At 42.2% G+C, this 22,285-nt stretch overlaps 1 protein-coding gene across 1 annotated transcript in view; it reads left to right on the top strand.

Annotated features, from left to right (window-relative positions):
* Positions 1–22,285, top strand: part of REV1 (REV1 DNA directed polymerase) — a 45,437-nt gene that overhangs the window by 16,457 nt on the left and 6,695 nt on the right. The window contains exons 7-15 of the mRNA XM_066577146.1: positions 4,919–5,026; positions 9,529–9,645; positions 10,490–10,658; positions 10,788–10,916; positions 14,230–14,384; positions 17,480–17,599; positions 17,950–18,170; positions 20,018–20,190; positions 21,624–21,726. Coding sequence (XP_066433243.1) covers positions 4,919–5,026; positions 9,529–9,645; positions 10,490–10,658; positions 10,788–10,916; positions 14,230–14,384; positions 17,480–17,599; positions 17,950–18,170; positions 20,018–20,190; positions 21,624–21,726 — 1,295 coding nt within the window. The remainder of the gene's footprint in view (positions 1–4,918; positions 5,027–9,528; positions 9,646–10,489; positions 10,659–10,787; positions 10,917–14,229; positions 14,385–17,479; positions 17,600–17,949; positions 18,171–20,017; positions 20,191–21,623; positions 21,727–22,285) is intronic.

Raw genomic sequence — 22,285 nt, 5'->3', positions numbered from 1 at the left:
TCACGTGTGCCGATTCCAGCCAATCAACGCAGGGAAGGTAAGTGAATAATTTCTGTATGGCTCATATTTAATGCACGATGTATATTACAAAGTGCATTAATATGGCCATACAGAAGTACTTAACCCCACTTGCTTTCGCAAGACAACCCATTTTAAATGGGGTTAGCAGGATTGGAAAAGCATGCTGCTTCCTTCTGCAAACAGTGCCAGGGCTGCCCACATTGGGTGAATGGTGCTGAGCTACAATAACAGGCACAACCAATCGACAGGTGTGGCACTGTTTCTGAAAGAAAGTAGCCATGGTTCTAATCCTGTACAGCACCGTTTTAAAGTGATGCTGTCACCAGGTTCATGTCGCCAGAACCACTCGCAGCATGAACCCAGGGACAAGTATGACTTATTCTGGAACCCTGCAGTGTTTCGCAATAAACACACTTTGAAGTTTGACTCACAGCTCAGCTATGTGGGTCTCTAGCCGCCTGCATCATGCAGAGTCACAGCTCTCCTCTTTTACATATAGGAGGACAGTTGTCGCTCTACATGATGCGGGCAAGAACAGGCTGGCATGGCCTGTCTCTATGACTTGCAGCAGAGCTAGGTGCATTTATTCTGAAACCCTGCAGCACTTCAGAATAAAACATACAGTGGTAATAAGCATACCTGCCTCTGGTTTGGGCAGCATGAACCTGGTGATAGAATCCCTTTAACCCTTTTAGCATCAGGGGTTTTTAGACATTTTGCACCTCTGCTGACCAGGACAGGCTTCATTCGCCCTTTTGACATGTACAAATTTAAACATGAATTAAAAAAAAAAAAAAAAAAGCATACTAAACGCCCGCATATATTTTTTTGAAAGTAGACACCTGGCCCACTGTCAAAATGCCACTTGGCACTAAATGCACATAGACCTCTTCATGCAGGGATAGGGTACACTTATAAAGCTTGGTGATGTTTTTTGTTTGTGCGTGCTGCATTAGTTTGTGCAACCTTTCTGATTCTGTGCCTTGGTGCTGCTCCCGTTTTCACACTGAAGTGAAAGCCAGCTCAAGGGGGTACACCACCTCTTCAACTTTATCTCAGGCTCAATCACACCTAGATTATGTCTTGTTTGGACTTCTTTTAAAGCTAAAATATATGGTTCTAGAGAAAGTTTGTCACTTGAGTTTACCATGTTAAGCCTATTGTATAAGATAATATGCCATAGGTGGATGCTAATAATGGTAGGATATTTATCCTGAACACTCCCCTCCAAGTCTTTATTGATGTCTCTTGCAACTTACTAATGGACCTAACACTTGTGCCTGACATCATTTTTGACATGGACGGCTCCCAGTGAGTCACTGCATGCATTTGATTTTCTGGTTTGGAAAGTGGGTATAGAAGGACTGAAATGCATGGCATCTCAAGAGGGGTAGGTTTAGACTGAATGGAGGAGAGCTTGGCCTGGCGGAGGGGATAATCTGCCCATTGCTCAGGTTAGCAGTCATTTACAGGCCGTGCAAGAAGCAGGATATTTTGGCACTGGACCGTCAGATGAAAGATGCTGCAGGTGGATGATAACAGTGTATTCAATTAGCTTAATCTGGTAAAATCAGAGTTGCAGGCTTTCTTTAAAAGAAGACAAAGACCTCTGTTATAAGTGGAATCTAGCCTAGATACAATTCGTAACTGTACAGTGGAAGTGAGATCGGCAAGTTCGTGCAGCTTCCACTTCAACCTCTTATTTCCGAGGCTATACTGCAGCAAGATTCTTGGCTTTATAAGCAGCCCAAGATCGATGCTTAAGCCTAATGCCCCCCTACCGGCTCTCTGCCTCTCTCCTCCCTTCCGAGCGGTTTGCAGTGGAAGTGTGCGGGGTAGGGGTTGAGCTAAGCCCCCACCCCCTCCCCGCCCCTTGTCTGCAGCCAGCAATGGGAGTGGGTGGGACAGAATGCAGCTTAGCTCCACCCCCTCCCATTGCAAATGCCGGCATGGAGGAGAGGGAAGGGGAAAACTGCTCAGATCGACGCGTATATCGGCTGGCTGTAAAGACGCTCGTGTAAGTAAGCCCTTAGGCTGTACAGTGGCTAGAGCATTAATCTTGGGCTGCTTATAAAGCCAAGAATCTTGCTGCAGTATAGCCTTGGAAATAAGAAGGTTGAAGTGGGAGCTGCATAAACTTTGTATTAATAGCACAGAAATGTGGATGTAGGATATATGTTCTTTGAAAAGAAGGGGTTAGCAGGATAAAAATGTTATCTCAGAAATACCATTTTATGTTGTCACTTTCTATTTAAGTGGGTGGTAGCTAAGTAAGGCTGCCTGGCCACCGGCGTTTTTGCATTGCGTTCCCCGTGGCGATAATCCGGCCGCGGGGAACACGATACACGCTTTTCAGAGCATTGAGTCAGATGGGCTCACTGCGGAGATCTGTCTGCTGGCTCCTGGGCGGCAGAGATCCGCCACGGGACTTTGCAACACCCGCGGTCAGGCAGCCCAAGTACTTTGCTCTTACTTTAACCCCCATTTATTGCAACAGAAAACAAGCCTGCAAGTGTAGCCATTTTTCAATTAGTGGTCAGCAACAAAATTAGCTTTACTCTAGAGTAAGGTTTCCCACTTAATAAACAAATTTTCATTCTGTCCCCCCCCTAAATTCATGCTCAAATTTGGGGGTGCTAGAGTCTGTGAGCAGTTTTGACCATGCTGGATAGTAGCCATGGATTGAGGTTTAAACATACCTGTATACATGCTTTTATCAGCTGCAGTCAGAAAGTGAACTTCTAGTGCAGCGTGTGATGCTTCACAATGGACCTGAATGTGATCCTTCTCCCTGAAGTGCCCTCTACATTGAGCTGCTCCACAGCCAGTGCCCTCCTCTCTGATTCCTAGCTGTAACTGTCTGGGTAAAGGCCCATTTACACAGAACGATGATCGCTCAAACAACAGTTTGAGTGATATTTTTTGTATAATTCTAAGTAGCTAATTAGCTACTAAAGAGTTAATGCAGGTGGAGCTGGATACCCCCCCACGATGGCTCTGAGAAAAATGCAGCTGTTTTGTTTATGCAAACAGCTGCTTTGTTCTCTTCGATTTTCAGCTGGTGTCCCGCTGAGAACTGCCAGCAGGATACCAGCTGAAAGAATGCCATCAGCACTGCCCGCTGAGATATCATAAGTGGGCCTCGCTGATGAGGCTCATCGCTAATTTCCAGCTGGCTAGAAAGGAGCGTGAAAGAAAAGTGCACGATGGCCACTCGTTTAGACGCAACAGTTATCGCTCAAAAGATAGCTTTTGAGCGATAATTGTTGTCTAAATGGGCCTTTAGATATTACAGTTCTCAGAGCAATGGAGTATCTCATTTCAGAGAAACTAGTTCACATCACAAGATCACTAGACCGAACACAGGAGGAAGGAAGGAGAGACTCCCATACGTGCTGCTGGAACTAAATGAAAATTAGAGATGCAGCCTGAAAAGTGGAAAACTGGTGATGGATACAGGATACAAGTTGTATAATAGCTGTGAATAATATTTTTCCTGATATACACACATGTGGCTTTAAAGTCATCTGAAGGTGCAGATATACTTTAAAGTAGTTGACAGTTATATCCTTTTGTTACATTCCTGCTGTCTTCTGGGCAGGACTGTAGTTTCAGAGCCACAGCATTTCCACACTCTTCCCCTCATTTTGCATGCAATCCACCCCTTTGCTCTGATTTGCTCTCCCTGAATGCAATCTGTGCTTTTTGCATGTCCCTGATTTACCATAATGACAATACGCAGTGGTACTGCGTGTCACATACAATTCCATGCTGAAAGATGAAAGCACAAGACCAGCCCACCAGGTGGGCATGTTAGTGCTGATCTTCTGTGCAGAGTGTCCGCCTCACTCATGTCACATGATCAGTATACAAAACATTACCAATTCCCATCAAAAACATGGCTGTTCTGATCAGATCGCCTCCTCTCCACCCCCCTGCACTATTTTCAATGAGGAGAGGCAGGGTGGGGGTGGAGCTAATTCCCAGAAATTAGCCCCCACCCCCATTCCACCTCCTCTCATTGCAAATAGTGCAGAGGGGCGGAGAGGAGGCAGAGAGGAGGTGGGAGCTCAGAGCACTGCTCCCGGCTTTTCCAGCCTCCTCCCCCTGCAGAGAGAGACACCGTATATCGGCTGGGCGTGAAAACCCAGCCGATATTCGGTCCTGTGAATGCACCCTGTCTGTCACTTTTCTATGACCTGGTGGGTGGAGACTACAGATGAGAAAATCTTCCAGGCGATTCTATGAATTTTCTGCAATAGGTTTTATTAGCCTATTCTATATATTTTTCGTACATAACAGCTCTTCAGCTATGCAGCTAGATGAACACTGGCCTGAGAAATCTATCCTCAGCTGGCTACTTTAGCTGCAGAGGGCGCTCTAGCTGTGCCTGCACTGTTCGCTATAGTGCAGGCACATCTGTTTCTATGTAACAGTTATTTAATGTTTGTGTTATATTTTATTCATTTTTAACCCTCCTGTGCCGCTGCTGTTCACCCGTGCTGGTGTTATTCCTCTCCGCTAATCTCAGCAGCTCTGTTCCTGGCCCTGTGAAATAGAAGCCCTTCTGTGTTGCAGACCGCTTCTCCCTTTCACAGCGCTCGTTCCCTAATGAGCCTTCAGTACATTGAGTGTACAGTACAGCATGTAGTACCCAGAGTACAGCTCTGTGCAGAGTCATGGTGGCTTAGATTGATCCCTTGTCAAATGGCTAATAAAATAATCCTGATGGATCCCATAGAATAATCACAGGTATATCAAGGTTCCTTTTTTTTTTAAATCCTTTTTGGCAGTGCTGTTACTAACAGAAGGGCTGACAGGACAGAGAGTAGAGTATGTGTGACAGAGCCCGTCCCTGGTCCATTTATGTAAAAATGATGTCTCTTGATATTTCTAGGAGCCGTGCCTGCTTCGACCCATTCCAAGTGCCAGAATTGTATAATACATGTGGATATGGACTGCTTCTTTGTGTCTGTTGGTATACGTAACCGACCAGATCTGAAAGGTAACTGGTCACAACTTTGCTGGTTGCTGTTTGCAAGATAAAGTGATGCCATCTATATGCTTCTATATCACTTTGCTCATTAATAGAGATGAGTGAGCGTACTCACTAAGGCAGATCACTCGAGTACATACCCGCTCGTGCCAAAAGATTTAGGGGCCGGCGGGGAAGAGTGGGGCGGAACGAGGGGGGAGATCCCTCTCCCGCTACTCGCCTCCCACCGGCCCCTGAATCTTTTAGCACGAGCAGGCATGTGCTCGAGTAATCTGCCTTAGTGAGTACGCTCGCTCATCTCTACTCATTAACTTCCTGTTCTTTGAAATATCCATCAGGTAAAATGCTTTTTCTTTGTAAATTCATTTGGAGGTTGTTGTTTGTTTTTCTTTGTTTGTTTGTTTTTATTTTTTATTTATTTATAAATAAAATATGCCATCTTGTGTTGTGTGCTGGTTGTTCGTATCCCATGTCTGTGCTACTAAGATGATTAAGGGTGAATGCTAGAGATGAGCGAACGTACTCGGTAAGGGCGATTTCGCAATCGAGCACCGCGATTTTCGAGTACTTCACTACTCGGGTGAAAAGTACTCGGGTGTGCTGTGGGGCGGGGGGTTGCAGAAGGGAGTGGGGGGTAGCAGCGGGGAACAGGGGGGAGCCCTCTCCCTCTCCCCCCCCCCCCAACTCCCCGCTGCAACCCCCCGCTCACCCACAGCGCACCCGAGTACTTTTCACCCGAGTAGTGAAGTACTCGAAAATCGCGGTGCTCGATTGCGAAATCACCCTTACCGAGTACGTTCGCTCATCTCTAGTGAATGCACAAGGGCGGATGTCAATTGAGGTTTCCAATTGTGGTTTCCGTTAACGGATGGAAAATCGCAGCGTGCTCCATTTTCCTGCAGATTCTGCACTAACTGCTTCAATTGTAATTAGTGGAAGCCATGCGGCCCATCCGCAATTGGTATTGTGGACGGGCCGCAAATTCTGTGGGAAAAGTGGGAGTTAAAAAAAAAAGGGAAAACAATCTGGACGGCGCATGTCTGACTGCAATCCACAGTACAGACAGAAGAAAATAAAAGCAGATACACGCGGACACCGCTGAAGCCACAGCCGAAACTGACACGTACGTGTGCATGTCGCCTAAGGGTGCTTTCACACGTTGTGGATTTTCTACAGCCGATCCGCAGTAAAATTGCAGATTAGAATAACCATACAGTTACAGCAGAAAATCTGCAGCATTTCATTTTTTTTTTGCTCGTTTCTAGAGATGAACGAACGTACTCGGTAAGGCCGATTTCGCAATCGAGCACCGCGATTTTCGAGTACTTCACTACTTGGGTGAAAAGATTCGGGGTCGCCAGGGGGCGGGCGTGGCGTGGTGGAGCGGGGGGTAGCAGCGCGGAACAGGTGGGAGCTCTCTCCCTCTCCCCCCCCCCCCACTCCCCTCTGCAACCCCCCCCCCCCCCCCACTCACCCACGGCGCCCCCTGAATCTTTTCACCCGAGTAGTGAAGTACTCGAAAATCGCGGTGCTCGATTGCGAAATCGGCCTTACCGAGTACGTTCACTCATCTCTATTCGTTTCCTCTATTTGCTTTAATCCTATTCACTTTACTAGTAAACCTTTCCAACCTGCAACATGTGAACGCACCCTTTTCTCTATTCAAATCTACTTAACTTTAGACCCATAAAAGATTTGTGCTTGAAAGTAAACTTGGAAAAATGAGTTTATAACTATATGTATTGTATATTGTATAGAGTGCAGTTGTAGACTGCCTCACTGCTGTCTACATGGACTACAACACACATACCTGCTCTATAGAGGGTGATGAATATAGTCCATTCAGGTGGCAGTGTGGCCATATAGTCCATGTAACAAGGCAAAATTTCCAATATGTTAGGCTGCCTGTCCACGGGCGTTATTGCATTATGAATTGCCATGATTCTCCGTGGTGAGCCTGTCTGCTGGCTCCTGCTCCCGGGTGGCGCCGCGGGATACCGCAACGCCCGCGAACAGGCAGCCTAACTCATTTACATAGGTACATCGTTCTCAAGTCCAATGAGTTAGGGCATGAATAGGTGCACTTAAAAAGCTGCTCTATTAGAATTAATGCTTTCCAATGAAATGGGTTACATGTCTGATTTTTAGAGGCACTAAATAATCGCACCTGCCTATTCATGTGCTAAAAAAATCGCTCATCTGACCGAGCCCTTAATAAGCGAGATCTAAAAGAGTCCTCTCTCTGATTTATTTGTAATTAGTGCTTCATGTTCACAATTTTGATTTTTCTGCTGTTATTGGTCATATATTTGTTATAAGGTGGAATACTTGCAGCTGGATAAATTGCTGCAGATCTAGCAAATGACGCTGCAGATGGACGACCGAGATCATGTGCGAGAGCAGAATACTAGTGTTCAAAGCGATAGTTCCTAATGATGAAGTCATTCTGCGTGCTGACCAGTACTAACGCAGTGTTTTCCAACTCCAATCCTCAGGGACCCCAACAGGTCATGTTTTCAGGATTTCCTCAGTGTTACACAGGTGATGTAATTATTGTCGGTGCCTCAGACATTGCCACAGGTGTTCTTGCTATAGGATATCCTGAAAACATGACCTGTTGGCGGTCCCTGAGGACTGGAGTTGGGGACCCCTGTACTAACGTGTATGCGGATTATATACAAAGCTGGAGAGTGCACAGCATGTTCACATAGGGTGGATTTGCCTCAGATTTTCTGTGCGGACCCTCCACACTTAAAATCCGCAGCAATTACAGTAGCTGCAAAGTGGATGAGACTTTCAAAATTTGGTCCTCACGCTGCGGAAAAAAATCTGCACAGAAATTGACATGCAATGCAGAATTTAAATCCTCAACATGTAAATTTTGGCACCAGATACGCTGCTGTGGAAGCCATCCCTTTTAAATAAGGGGATAAATTCCCACCCATGCCCGTACGATCTTGCTGCTATCGGCAAGGTCCTGTAGCTATTGCTGCCGCAGGTGGGCAGGGTTGTGGCCACATTGCGGTTACCTCAACATCAGCCTGTACCCTTAAGGAATTCTGTGCTAAGTTTTCAGAAGTGGGAAGTCATTGCTTAGAGGATTTATCTACTTGAAGGGGTTGTCATCCATGGGATAAGAGTTAGCAGATCTGTGATATTCTGACTGCTGAGACCTCCTCTGATCCTGAATAGTGTCTAGTTCATCCAGGAATGAATGGAGTATCAGCCACACATGTGTACTGCCACTTCATTCATTTCAATGGGTATGCCAGGCAGCTGAGTTCAAGTGCTCGGCTATCTTCAGAGGTCCCGTTGTTCATTCCATTCAATACCGTAGTATCCCAGCGGTCAGCCCCCACTGATGTGTAAATTATTCCCTATCCACAGGATAGGGGATAATTTGCTTTGATTAGGTGACCCCTATTAAGGCCGCCATACACGTCGGAAATGTCGTCCAGATCCGTCAGTTTTGGCAGGACCGGACAACTGCAGCCCAAACACATTGAATCTCAACACCTGATTCTTTTGTTTCCTCTGGTGATAAGCTGCCATCAGAATTGTCTGACGGCACTTGCTTCTCTCTGGCCATTGAAAACGTATCAATGCCAAACGTGAACTTTCAAACTGAACGTTCATGTATATAGAGAGCCAGAAGAAATGCTGTAGCTGTCAGGTAATACTGTGTTCCCCAACTCCAATCCTCAGGGACCCTCAACAGGTCATGTTTTCAGGATTTCCTCAGAATTGCACAAGTGATGTAATTGTCGGTGCCTCAGACATTGCCACAGGTGTTCTTACCATAGGTTATCCTGAAAACATGAGCTGTTGGTGGCCCCCCGAGAACTGGAGTTGGGGACCCCTGAGCTAACAGCTATAGAAGGTGTATCGGCACCTGTAGACCATGTAATAGAGGGAAGTCCTCTGCTCGTCCCCTTGTACTACAAATCTGGAGGACCGATGTTGTCCACTTGATTTTGATGGATGTAATGCTTCATTTCACGAACAGTCACTACAGTGGAAGTGAAAACTAACTGGATAATTCCTACGTGATAGCAGCTGATTACTGGGGTCTGTTGTGGAAACTCCAGTGATCAGCTTATAATTGGGTGACTCTATCAAAGAGTAGCTGCTGTTCAAATTGGGGAAAAATAATAAAAATAGCATAGCAGCTAGGAAAAGCTGTCGAATTTAATGTAGTGTAGTAGGCTACCCACACACGTACTTTTTTTTCCCTTGCTGCTATAAATGCCATGAGATTCAATTGTTTTTCATTGCATTTGTTTTTCAATTTATTTTGCAACTTGCTTTTTTTTCTGGCATTTTTCAAGTTCTATACAGAAGCCTATTGGGAAAACGCCAGAAAAATGTCCTTATATTTTCACACATTTGATGGCTGTAACTTTCTTTTACTTCTGCCTTTTTTTTTCAAGATAACTTGAATGTTCTTACTTTTTATTCTGTGTAACTAGTTTATTTCAGGCTCTTTTTTTATTTTTTGCTGCTCTCTATAGGTAAACCTGTGGCCGTCACAAGCAATAGAGGTAGTGGGAAATCCTCTTCCCGCGAAGGAGCCAACCCTCAACTAGAGTTACAGTACTATCAGAATAAGTTGATGAGAGATAAAACTGGTAAGGTAGCAGTGAAGCATTATAAAAATTGATTATCGTCTTGATGTTTAAGAAATGTTGCAGTTTTATTTTATTTACAAAGCAATTACTCTTTTATTTATTTTATTTTTTTTTACCTAATTTTTCTTGTTCTTCTAACTGCAAGTCAATGCAATTGGTGTATAACTTACATCTTTTTTTGTGTATACATATTTGTATGGACTGTCAGAAATGAATTAGGACCCATTCGGGTAGCCGTATATTTGGGTCTTGTGCTGTCTGTGTATTTCACAGACAACATACTGTCTCAGAGTAGCCTATGAGGCTATTCATTGACAGGCTTTATGAAAGAAATCTCTGCATGTCCTCTTCTTGTGCTTTCACGGACTAGAATAGCACACGTAATGCACAGGTTCCATGAATATCAGACGGCACTCAGACTGGTGTCCATGCTGTTTGATGCAGGCTGCACCCCGAGTTGCAACTTGCATTCGACTGTCTGAATATGGCCTCATGTGTTTGGTCATAGAGACAAATAAAATACTTCTACATCTTGAAAGAATAAAATGATAATACAGCATCTCCCTTTATAAAATCAGAGTAATTAAAGGGATATTCCGGTCTTTTTTAACTGATGACCTACCCTGCTTCCCTTGACCATTGTTGCCGACTACACCGTGCAGCAGGCCGGACGATTCCCGAGCGATGGACCCCCGTTCATCAACTACTAATGACCTATCCAGGCGATAGGTCAGCAGCTAAAGACCAGAATATCATTTGTCCAGTCTTCTATTTCTGATCTTGATAAGTTCTGCATTGTGTTAACTTTCTTAGGATAAATTATTTTTCTGCTTTCCTATTTCAGACAAACTAGACAACTCTGCATTAGACAGTATGAATTCTGCACAAAGTAATGGACACAACTTGGATTTCCCTGTAAGGGACCATCCAGAGCTTGCACAGAAGAATAGAATAGACGCAGATATCTCTCAGCAGTCATTTGCAGAAATTGCATCTTGTAGTTATGAGGCAAGGTAAAAAACCACAATATTTCTTACATAGACTACAAAAATATATATCTATGCATCCATATAACGATTTATCTAATTAAACTCATTAGTTGACTGCTAAACGTATATGTATTTCTTCTCATTTCCTTCTAGGCAGGCAGGCGTGAAGAATGGAATGATGTTTGGTAAAGCGAAGCAACTGTGTCCTGATCTTCAAGTTGTCTCCTATGATTTTGAGGCCTATAAGGAAGTCGCCATAACTTTGTATAAAACGTTGGCAAGGTAAGCTTTCTTACTCTTTTACAAAGTTTGAATGCATTTGACTTTACTTTTATGTAATTTTAGTGCTTTTTTTCCTTAAAGTGAGTAAATAAGAAATGGAAACTATTACTTTGTCATGCAAGGTGCAAAAGTAAATAACATTAAATAAATATGAATGCATGAACAGTAGAGATGTACTGCTTATATATACTGGTAGTGCTTAAGGTGCATTTAGACACAAAGATGATTGCTCAGAAGATGGCTTTTGAGCGATCATTTTTGCATAAACTACTACTTGGTACTAATGCCTATTAATAAACTCCCTTTATTCTGCCAGGGAACAGACAGCTGAGACAATGTAATCAGCGCTCCCAGGGCAGAGCACAGCGTGCGGTCCTTCTTATCATCTGTTCTGCTGAATGATGGATTTCATGCCGAACTGACATCCATCGTTCGGCAGAAAAGTGAAGTATGGGCACATTTACATGCAACAATTATCGCTCATGGCTTTTGAGTGATAATCGTTGTGTCTAAAGGGGCCTTCAAAACTGGCTAATTAATCAAATTATTTTGATTAATCACTATTTTTCTGAGGCACTTTAGTTAGAATCATCAAATTGACATTAGCCCCAGCCACTGTGGATATGGCTAATATGGGGCAGAGAGGTAGCGTGGTTTGCAGAAATCTGGACAATTTACCAGTGCACTGGATGCTGATGTGCCGGGAGAAAGTGCAGGAATTCAGCATAGACAATTAACATTAGAGCTCGTTCACACAGGAAGCTAAGCACGCAAAAGTCACACGCTTAAAAAAAAAACACGCAGCTATTAAAACTAATGGTTTCCTATGGGAGCGTTCAGATGCCTTCATCTGAATGTTCCCATAGGAAATCATTGGTTTTAATAGCTGCGTGTTTTTTACGCACATGTTTTTTTGCGCGCCTAGCTCCCCGTGTGGAAGAGCCCTTACGCTTGATTCCTGCACTGTTTGCCAGCTCATCAACGTCCTCTACAGAATAGCACCGCAGAGGAGAAGGCTGTGTGGCTAATCAGCACAGAAAAAGCTACGTGGGGACTGTGATAGCTGAGGGGTAGAGGGCAGTATGTGGGGGCTGTGACAAGAGATCCTTCATGTGTATGCAACTACAGTTCTTACTCCATTCTTTTACATAAAGCAGTTGCATGCACAGCATTTCCTTGGTAAGTACTGATTATTAGGATTGCCCTATTCAATTCTGATAATCAGCATATATTAATCTCCTAAAGACCAGGGTGCTTTGGTCCAAAAGGACCAGACACTTTTAAGGGATTTTACCTATGTGGTGGTTTTATGGTCTTACTATTATTTTATTTTTTGTAGAGCTACCAAAATTATTTTTGCAGAGCTATTTGGTTATATCTTTTTTTCACAAAATTTTCTCGAAAATCGCGGTGCTCGATCGAGTAATTACTCGAAACGAGTACGTTCGCTCATCTCTATTTGTTTTCTTTTCTATAGTTTATTTTTAAAATTAGTATATTTATACCAAAATAAAAGGACTGGGTTCCTCATTTTGTTTTCAACGTTTTGATGTATAATTTGTATAGTCTCGGATTATAGGGCGCGTATGACGATGGTTATAGTTGGCATAGGCAGTGGGTTGTTTTCTTTCTATCTATCATATATTTTATATTATATTTTTTTTATTTTATATTATATTTTTTTTATTTTAGTCTATAATTTTTTTAAACTTTTTTGTAACTATTTTGTAAGCATCCATATTCTCCATGTTGTCATACAAGACCTTTGGGGTCATTCACGTTATTTTATTTATTTATTTTTAATTTCACACTCTTCACTGTAATTGGGGCATCCATAGAAGCCCCAATTACACAGTTTCAGGGAAAAAAGTCCCCCTGTATTAACATTAGTCACTGTGAGAGCTGGTCAAGGTCTGCTAAGACCCTACAGCTCTACCACTATAAGGGGCACCTGGCGATCACGTGATCCCTGGGTCAAATAGTGGAGCGGCACTTTCGCTTTCTCTATTCACTACATAGTGCTCATTGAGGAGTTAAAAACTGCTTCTGCCTTCTTTTCTGGGTCCTTGACAGTGACTGACAGGCTGCTACATTGCAGGAGCTTTAATCCCGCACCGTATTTTTACTAATGCCCAGGATTAAAGCCTAGGAGAAAGTGCCATAAACTTACGAATCTTGGTCCTTATCAGATAAAGAAATTGCTATCCACATGCTTCTCTTATATAAAAGTCTTGTATTTTTAACTTGTTTACAAAAAATGGCTAAAAGAAAATTGAAATCGAAAATTGTGAAGAGATTGAAGAAAATCAGGATTTTAATTTTATACCAAATCAACCCACCCAGGTAGTAGTAAAAAAAAAACAAAAAAAAATAAAGAAGCTTAAAGGGGTTGTCCCGCGATAGCAAGTGGGGTTAAGCACTGTATGCCGATATTAATGCACTTTGTAATATACATTGTGCATTAAATAGTGGCCATACAGAAGTTATACACTTACCCCCTCCGGTGCTGGCGTCCCCATCTCCATGGCGCCGACCAAAGCCGCCTTCTCCCTGGATTAGATGCGCTTGCGCTGAAGGGGCCGCACCGGCGTGCTCGCGCCGCACAGGTCTTCTGCGCATGCGCAGAAGACCCTTGCGGCGCGAGCACGCCGGAGCCGGACAGAAGAGGGCAGACAGCGCAAGCGCGTCTAATCCAGGGAGAAGGCGGCTTTGGTCGGCGCCATGGAGACGGGGACGCCAGCACCGGAGGGGGTAAGTGTATAACTTCTGTATGGCCAATATTTAATTCACGATGTATATTACAAAGTGCATTAATATGGCCATACAGCAGTGCTTAACCCCACTTGCTATCGCGGGACAACCCCTTTAAATAAGACTCTGTTCGCTTCTATGTTTGGGTTCCCATTCTCATGTTCTGTCATGGGAGCAGGAAAATGTCATCCTTGCAGAAAACAATTCCATCCAGGGATTATTCTGACTGCCATTATGGAGTCGGGAGGACTTTTTTCCCCCCAAAATGAGGTAAATTGGCTTCTGCCTCATGTTGATCCAGAGGAAGACAAAAAAAAAAACAAGGGGGTGGGGGTGGAAACAGACCGAACTGGATGGACATTTGTCTTTTTTCAGCCTAGCATACTATGTTATCCTGTGACGGAACCAAAGTGCATCGGATAGCCCCAATTGACTCTAATAGCTTGCGTCCAGCTTCCATTCTGCCTTATGACATAATTACAGAAGAAATAGTGCAGCATGCACATTTTTCAGTTATTACATTATTAACTATATTTTCTACCATTCTCTGTTTTTACACCAGTTATACTCACGACATTGAAGCTGTAAGTTGCGATGAAGCCCTGGTGGATATTACAGAAATCCTTGCCGAGACCAAGCTCACTCCAGATGAAATTGCTAGTGGTATTCGAGCCGTAATTAAGGAGAAAACCCTGTGTAGTGCATCTATTGGAATGGGTTTGTATTCATTCAGAAATTCATTAAAATATTGACCAACCTATGAGAAACCCAACCTAGGATGAGTGAATGCATCTTTAGATTGAAGGGGCCAGAACCCAATGCCACACTGTTCATTCCTGTCAGGTTCACCATTTAGCCTAAAAGGAACAAACAGTATGGTGGTAGGTTCTGTCCCCTCCGGTCTAGAGATATGTTCACCGGTCCCATAACAATGCTGCAGTGCATGTTTCTGTTACTGGATTTATTGTAGCAATGGCTTATGTTAGGAATGCTGACTTTGTTTTTGTTGCATTTGTGGAGGAGTCGCTTCCTCCGCTTTTTCTTGTGTACTCCATCCACCAACTGTCCCAGGCCTTTTACTTAGACTCTATAGTCTGGTATCCTATTATCCATATAGTCATTGGGAGGCTAAAGGCGCTTTTACATGGGACGACTGTCGGGCAAACAATGCCTGTTTCACAGGAGCGAGTATCGCTGGATTGCTGCCATTGCAGCCAGCAGAGAGGCTGGGCGGCTGGAGTAGAGTTCGCTCCTCGCTCTCCCCTCTTCATTCACTTAACACAGTGGCTGTTCAGTACTGAATGGTTGCTGTTTATACTGAACGAACTTCATTCAGGAATTTAAGCATGCTTAAAACTGAACGTCTGGACGACTCTTGTCTACTCATTCAGTTTCTGCATGCTTTTACATGGGACGATTAAAACCCCCTCAGGAACCAGAATGATGACATTGCAACAAATTTTTTTTAAAACTTCCATAACAGATAGTAATTGATGTTTCTGTAAAATTAAATCATGCCGATTCTACTCGTAAAATTGAGTACTAGCAGCACATCTCACTTTCAAGTTACAAACTATTTCCTTTGTTTAAGATAACAGTTTGGACGTGCCGTAATATTACTATTCTACTGTTTTTGGCGGAAATGATATCCGGATCTTGACTTCCTCCTGTAAGAAACATTACTTTCTCTCTGTAAGAACCTGCAAAAGTCGCCCATCATATTCGGATTGTACTTCCCTTTGTAATGGTCTTCAATGACTGAGATGTCTTGTGTGTGTAATACAAAGTGAACGTATTTTTTCGCACGATGTCCAATCACGTGAAAAAATACGTAGCATGACCTTGTTAGGGCATATTACACACTGCAATAAGCCATTGAACTGAATGGGTGGGCACAAATACGCAGTGAGAACCCAGGAAACCTACTTAATTGCACAACATTTCAATAAGTCTGTCTGTAGTAATAGTGACCTTCCATACTGGCCCCAGTAGTAAGTGACCCCCATAGTGTCCCCTATATTGGCCCAAGTGGTGATAGTGACCACCATAGTAGTCTTGGGGATGCTAATAGCTGTGTAAAAACACAACTGGCTGCATTATGTGAAGAAACAGGAAGTCAGAGGATTGTGTACAATAGGTTGGCAGATCTCCAATTTTTTTAAGCTTTTCTGGGGTGAGCTTCACTGTGGGGGGTCAGGAAAAAAGATAATAATTCTAGGAAGAACCCCAAAAGATGTAGGTGAAGATGTCAACTGAAAGGTGTTTTTTTGATGAATGTAAAGATTAATGAACAATCGGCGCCCCCCGAATCTTTTCGCCCGATTAGGCAGTTACTCGAAAAAAGCGATACTCGATCGAGTAATTGCTCTAAACGAGCACGTTCGCTCTAGTTCTCAGTCATTGGTATTTAAATATTCTTCTTAACCCTTTCAAGGCATTGATGCTCCTGTGTCCAGGTCACATTATGCAATTCTGGTGTTCTCATAATTGTTTTTTTTTTCTGGCGACTTGAAGGCTTGTTTTTTGCAGGACAAGTTATATTTTTTAGTGGTACCATTTAACGCTACCGTATGATGTATTAGAATTTCTAAAAATCTTCCAAGTGTGTGGGGGGGGGGGGAACACAATTGCGCCATTTTTTAAAAACTTTTTTATTATTTACGGTGCAGTGAAAATCATTTCCTTATTCTGTGTGTTAATACAATTACAGCAATACCAAATTTATATATTTTTATGTAGTACCATTAGAAAAAAGTACCCATCTCCTTTTGACCACTTTTATGTTTTTATTTTCTGTTGATGGGGCTATGTAAGGGCTCGATTTTTGCAGGACACCCGGTAGTTTTTATTTGTATTATTTTCTGCTACATATGACTTTTTCTGATCACTTTTTATTACATTTTTTCTGGGTGACCAAAAAAGTGCAATTTTGGCATTTTTCTTTTCAGGCAATGTTCATTATGCGAGTTTAATAATGTAATATTTCAATAATTTGGACCTTTACAGATGCAGCAATACCATTTTTTCCCTTTTTTTTCAATATTTTTTTACAATACTTATAAAATCTTTGTTTTACTTATTTCTACTTTTTTTTTCTTTTTTTTAGTTCCCATAGTGGACTTGCACTTGTGATACTTTAATTGCTTATGCAGTAGAATACAATGTTATTGCATTATACTGTATTTTTACAGACTTCCTATTATAGAACGTGCCACAGGTGCATCTTAATATGCAAGCATTCATGGTAACCTGCCATGACACCTAAACGGCACCACGCAATTTCATAGTAGGGGGACCTCAGGTTGGGATTTAAACATTGTCACTTGGAAAATTTAAATACCATTGTTAGAATTGATAGGGATATTTAAAGGCTTAGCAGCGATCGGTGTTCTCTCCAATTATGGCTATTACAGGGAGTGTCAGACATCTGATACCTGCCATGTATGCAGTGGGCTTGGCTCCAGAACCTGCACCATACACCGCATATATCAGGGATGTTTATATATGTCCTAACTGCACTGGGCACATGTAATTATGACTACATCTGTATATTGCAGTGAATTGTGACTCGGGCACTGGCATAATATCTAGATCGCAGTATTTTTTTTTATCTTACTGCTCTACTTAAGGTACAAATGAGGCTATTGCATCTTCTGGTGTCCCTGTGTTATACGGAGGTATAAAATCAGACCCTTCACAATTCTGGGTTGCATATTTTCTTCATCTATGGTATGTTTCTTCTGCACTGGATTTGTACTATGTGACATAGCAATAATAATATTGTTGTTGTTTTTTCTTCGCTCTTTTATTAGGCTCCAATATTCTTTTAGCTAGAATGGCAACAAGAAGAGCAAAACCAGATGGACAATATCATTTAAAGCCTGAGGATGTTGATGATTTTATTAGAGGTCAACTAGTTAGTACATTACCAGGTAATTTTATTACTACATTTGGGGGTTCTACGATAGTCTCTGAAAGCAGCGCTTGGACGGAATCCCCAAACTTGAACACAAGGAACTATTCGTAGTTGACTACGCTATTCTGTACTCCAAATAGAGTGGAAACAAACAGAAACCTTGTAAAGTAAAGAGGGGTCTGTTTTACAATAGAAGTGAATGGTTCCTTTTGTTTCAGTTTGAGGATTCCGTCACCAGGCTGTTTTCAGCAGTTGTCACGGAGCCCCCGGGTGTAGTCACACCATGTGTGAACGCACCTTTGAATTTTAAACACTGGTGTCACAGCATCTGAATAAAGCCATTTTTTCTTGGTTTAATATTTCTAGGAGTTGGCAGATCTATGGAATATAAATTAGCATCACTAAATGTGAAAACATGCGGAGATCTCCAAAATCTTTCAATGTCAAAACTCCAGAAGGAATTTGGGCCAAAAACAGGCCAGATGTTATACAGATTCTGCCGAGGATTAGATGATCGACCTATTAGAAAAGAGAAGGAGAGAAAATCTGTATCTGCAGAAATCAACTATGGTATCCGGTTTACAAAGGTAGCATCTTTTATATTATTTTACAATCCTTGGGTACTAAAAAAAAGGTATTTTTGATGCTGCTACAGCTATTGGGATTGAACAGATGGGACACTGTTTATGGCATTCGTTGTATAAATCTACATAAACGCTAGGATCATAGCAATTACTTCTAACTACCGAGAGCAATTCTAAAGCATGAATCTTAAAGGAAAAAGTGTCATAGGTGGACACAGCAAGACCATGGGTATAGCTGCTACCACTAGGAGGCAGACACTAAGCAGAAAGAGTGTTGGTTACACACACCAGCTATACCCTCCTGCAGGCATTGAGCTAAATCAATTTTAGCTTAGTGACCATAGGAGGCAGACTTCCTGCTCTGCTCTTTTCTTTTTTTTTTGCTTTTTCCTATCTATGTGGGAATCGAGAATAAGTTAACTTCCCTGATTATCCCCAAGTGGGGAGGTCACAGTGCTGCAACAGACACACTGTTACTCCCTGTGATAAATTATAGTTTTTGTTATTTTCTGACAGTACATGACTATGGAGGAGGCTGCTATCTTGCCTGAACGGCTATTAACAGCGTGTCGATAGATGCTTTACAGTAGCCTCGTGAACCATAGACACAATAGACTTATAAGGGAGGCTGTCCTAGGCATGATCAGAGGTCATTATACTGGGAGGTGGTGAGCCGTGACCATTGCCTATTGTGAATGGTGGATCTTGTTTTATCTATATAGGTGTCAATCCCGTGATGATAATGAGATGATTGTTGAAAAGTTTTCTGTACAAAACAGGAATGTCACACTATTATTAGGCTTCGGGGTCAGTGTGAAAACTGCAGGATATTAGGATTTTCTTTATATTGATCATGACCTATATTTTTAATATGTTCAACATAAAAACTTGAGATGAACAATAGACCTTTTCTGATGATGCGTTCCCTTTAAAGATTCTATGTAGTGAAGCAAATTTATACAAGCCAGAATCGATCATATTACTAGCCACAAACAAGACAGTAATGATTAGCAATCCTAAAATTATTCAGATCAGTAACTTTTAAATCTGTGGCAAACTTTAGACTGCGTTTCTTTCCATAGGAGATGTCTACATATGTATTCAGCTGTGCACTGTATCAAGAATATTGTATACTACATGTCATCAGCCAGAGACAACTTGAATCTTCTGGGCCCCAATGCAAAATCAAGTAACAGGGCCCCCAACTATAATGCTTTATTCATAGTACTGGGCTCCCTATATGGAGAAGAGAGGCCTAAGCCCCCTAAGGCTCCTGGGCCCGGATGAAACCTCATCCCCTGTAGGTACACCCATTTGACATCAGCTATAAATGATAGTTGAAGGCTACACATTTTAACAGTTTTAGTCTGTTTGTGTCTTCACTTCTGTGCTGCTTTAGGCTAGGGTTTCACTTCATAGCATCATTTCAAGTTCTATACAAGTCACAACACCAGAAAAGTTTGTGATTTGTCTGCATGATTATTTTAGGGTTTAGTTTGACAGAGTTGTGTGCAATTAGGATTTGCAGTACTCATTAGACACAAAAAAAAATCAGTGACGTGTCGTGAGCCACAAGCATCTTACATTGATGTGCTGGAAAGCTCATTTGCAACCAAAAATCCATCAGGTCTTGATTTCTCACGATTTGTCGCAACAAGTTTTGTTTGCATATCACATGTAGTAACACAATCACAATCATTACTTGCAATGCCACAGTGTGACCTTGTGATGTTTGTGGTGTCCTAACAAAGCCTAATGTGTTTATTCAAGTGCTAAATGGCATTTCAGGCTGGGATTTTATGGATGTGTTTGATCGCTATACATTTCCAACTAATAGAATGTGTTTTCAGACCAGTGAAGCTGAAGCCTTTTTGGAGAACCTCGCAGAAGAAATCCAGCGAAGGCTACAATCAGCTAAAATGAAAGGCAGGAAACTTATACTCAAGATTATGGTGCGAAAAGCCGGGGCACCCATAGAACCTGCAAAGTTTGGTGGTCATGGAATATGTGACAATATTGCAAGGTAAATGTCTAATTGTAGTAAACATGTGTCTCTATTGTAATAGTCTAAATCAGAGGTCACTGTCTATAACTGCCATTCAGGCACCACAGTGAGGGTTTTTAAGTTTTCTCAGTCATGAAGTCCAAGACTTGCAGTAATGCTAATAATGTTCCTGAATTGTTGCAGTTAGGTCATGAAAGACCTCTGGGGGTCATTCACATGGATTTTTTTTTTCTTATCTGACATTTTCCACTGTAGCTGGGGCATCCATAGGAGCCCCAGATATAGGGGAAAACCTCCCGCTGCAGTGACATCAGTAACTGGCAGAGCTGATCAGGGTCTACTAGGACCCTGTAGGTATGCTATGCCACAGGATCTCGGCGGTCACATGATCACCGGCTCGCGTAATGGAAGAAACACTTCGACTTTCACTCTTTAGTACAAAGCACTCATTGAGTGCTGTGTACTAGAGAAAGGAGAAGGCAGAAGGTGGTTAAAAAAAACACTTCTCCCTCCTTTTCCGGGTTGTGTGTTGTGATTGATTGCAGAAGCAGGGGCTTTAATCCCCTGCCGTATTTTTTATTATCAGCTGGGATTAAAGCCCAGGACCAAGCGCCGTAAATTGCTTCTACAAATATGCCAGGTTCTTATAATGCAATATATTTGTTTTTTTCTGTTAATTTTGCACTGCTTTCTAATGATAGGAACTCGCACTTGAGCAACAAATGAACAACCATTACTTTCCTGTGCCAAAAAGTGTAAAGGATAAGCACTGGCGAGATCGATTCAGTAGATTCAAACTATATTTGATGCCCTCAGTCAGGGCATTTGTGTGATATTCTTGGAAAGTGGAAAGAATCCAGTTCCACTATTATCTCAAGGAATCCCAGAATTTTATTAGCGTAAGGAGTAGCATGAAAAAGGCTGCAAGGCTTATGGGACTTCTGACACACATTTGTGGCCACTCTGGTTCTTCATCTTAACTCCACTGTACTAATTCTATGTAAAATAGTGATTCCTACTATTCATTTATTCATTATTTTGTAGTATCTTTACTTGTGATTTTGTCAGAATATTTAAAAGGGTTGCAGCCAATGGCAGAGCTAAGCAATCAATTGTTGAGCCCTCTTATTGGCTGCAGCAGCCCTTTTAACAATATCTCAGAGAGGAGACCCAGATATGCCGACAGAGGACTTGCGGGGTGCTGAAAGAGGTGAGTATTAGTTTGGTTACTATTTTATCTGTTTACCTGCAAATTAAATAACACGGACAACCCCTCTAACAAAGATCAGGGCGGCTGCCCCATTACCTGATAGTTACACATTGTCCCTGTGACTACCTGTAAAGAGCTTCCATTAACTGTTGAATAAAAACGTTATCTGGTAACTAATTCCTTTTGTGATCCAAGTTCATTATATTTGCCTCTACTAACACTTTGTTTTCTGGTTCCTTAGGTCAGTAGCTTTGGACCAGGCCACAGATAGTGCCAAAGTGATTAGCAAAGAAACCTTGAAAATGTTTCAGTCAATGAAATTGAATGTTGCAGATATGAGAGGGGTAGGTCAATTACACAATAACATTTTTTCCCTTCATATCAAATGTTCTGTATATGTGTCTGTATATATGACCTTTATTAAAGGGTTGTCCCAGAAACCAAAAGAGCCATTAAATTATCCCTTGTTGAAAACTAAGCCTTTGCCCCATTAGAAATGTTTAAAAAACTTACAGCCCAAGGCATTCCCTGTTTTCACTTAGCTTGGTGCTACTGTTTACTGTCTGAAAGTCCATCCATCATTACGTTATCTGTAAGCTGTAAGTGTGGCTCTATTATAGAGTACCTGGCGGCATATTCATTCACTACATGACCTCTATCAGTGAGTTTTGCCCTGATTTCTCACTGCTTTTCAGCAGGAAAGGCGAGCATGTGCAGTAGCGCTACATTTGTTAGTGCAGCATAGACTCACATTGGCAGGTGTTGATCGTCTCTGGAGGTCAATTTCAGTACTTATGAGCGATTTGGCATTCTGCATTCCGCACAGCAGGAAGGAAGAATGCTGATGAGGCAATGATGCAGAAGCTAGGGGAAGGTCATTGAAGTACAGACATATGCAAGGAC

The sequence above is a fragment of the Eleutherodactylus coqui genome, chromosome 1, assembly GCF_035609145.1.
Source record: "Eleutherodactylus coqui strain aEleCoq1 chromosome 1, aEleCoq1.hap1, whole genome shotgun sequence".
Classification (NCBI taxonomy): domain Eukaryota; kingdom Metazoa; phylum Chordata; class Amphibia; order Anura; family Eleutherodactylidae; genus Eleutherodactylus; species Eleutherodactylus coqui.
The sequence above is the reverse complement of the archived record's forward strand: the minus strand, read 5'-3'. Positions and strand labels throughout refer to the sequence as shown.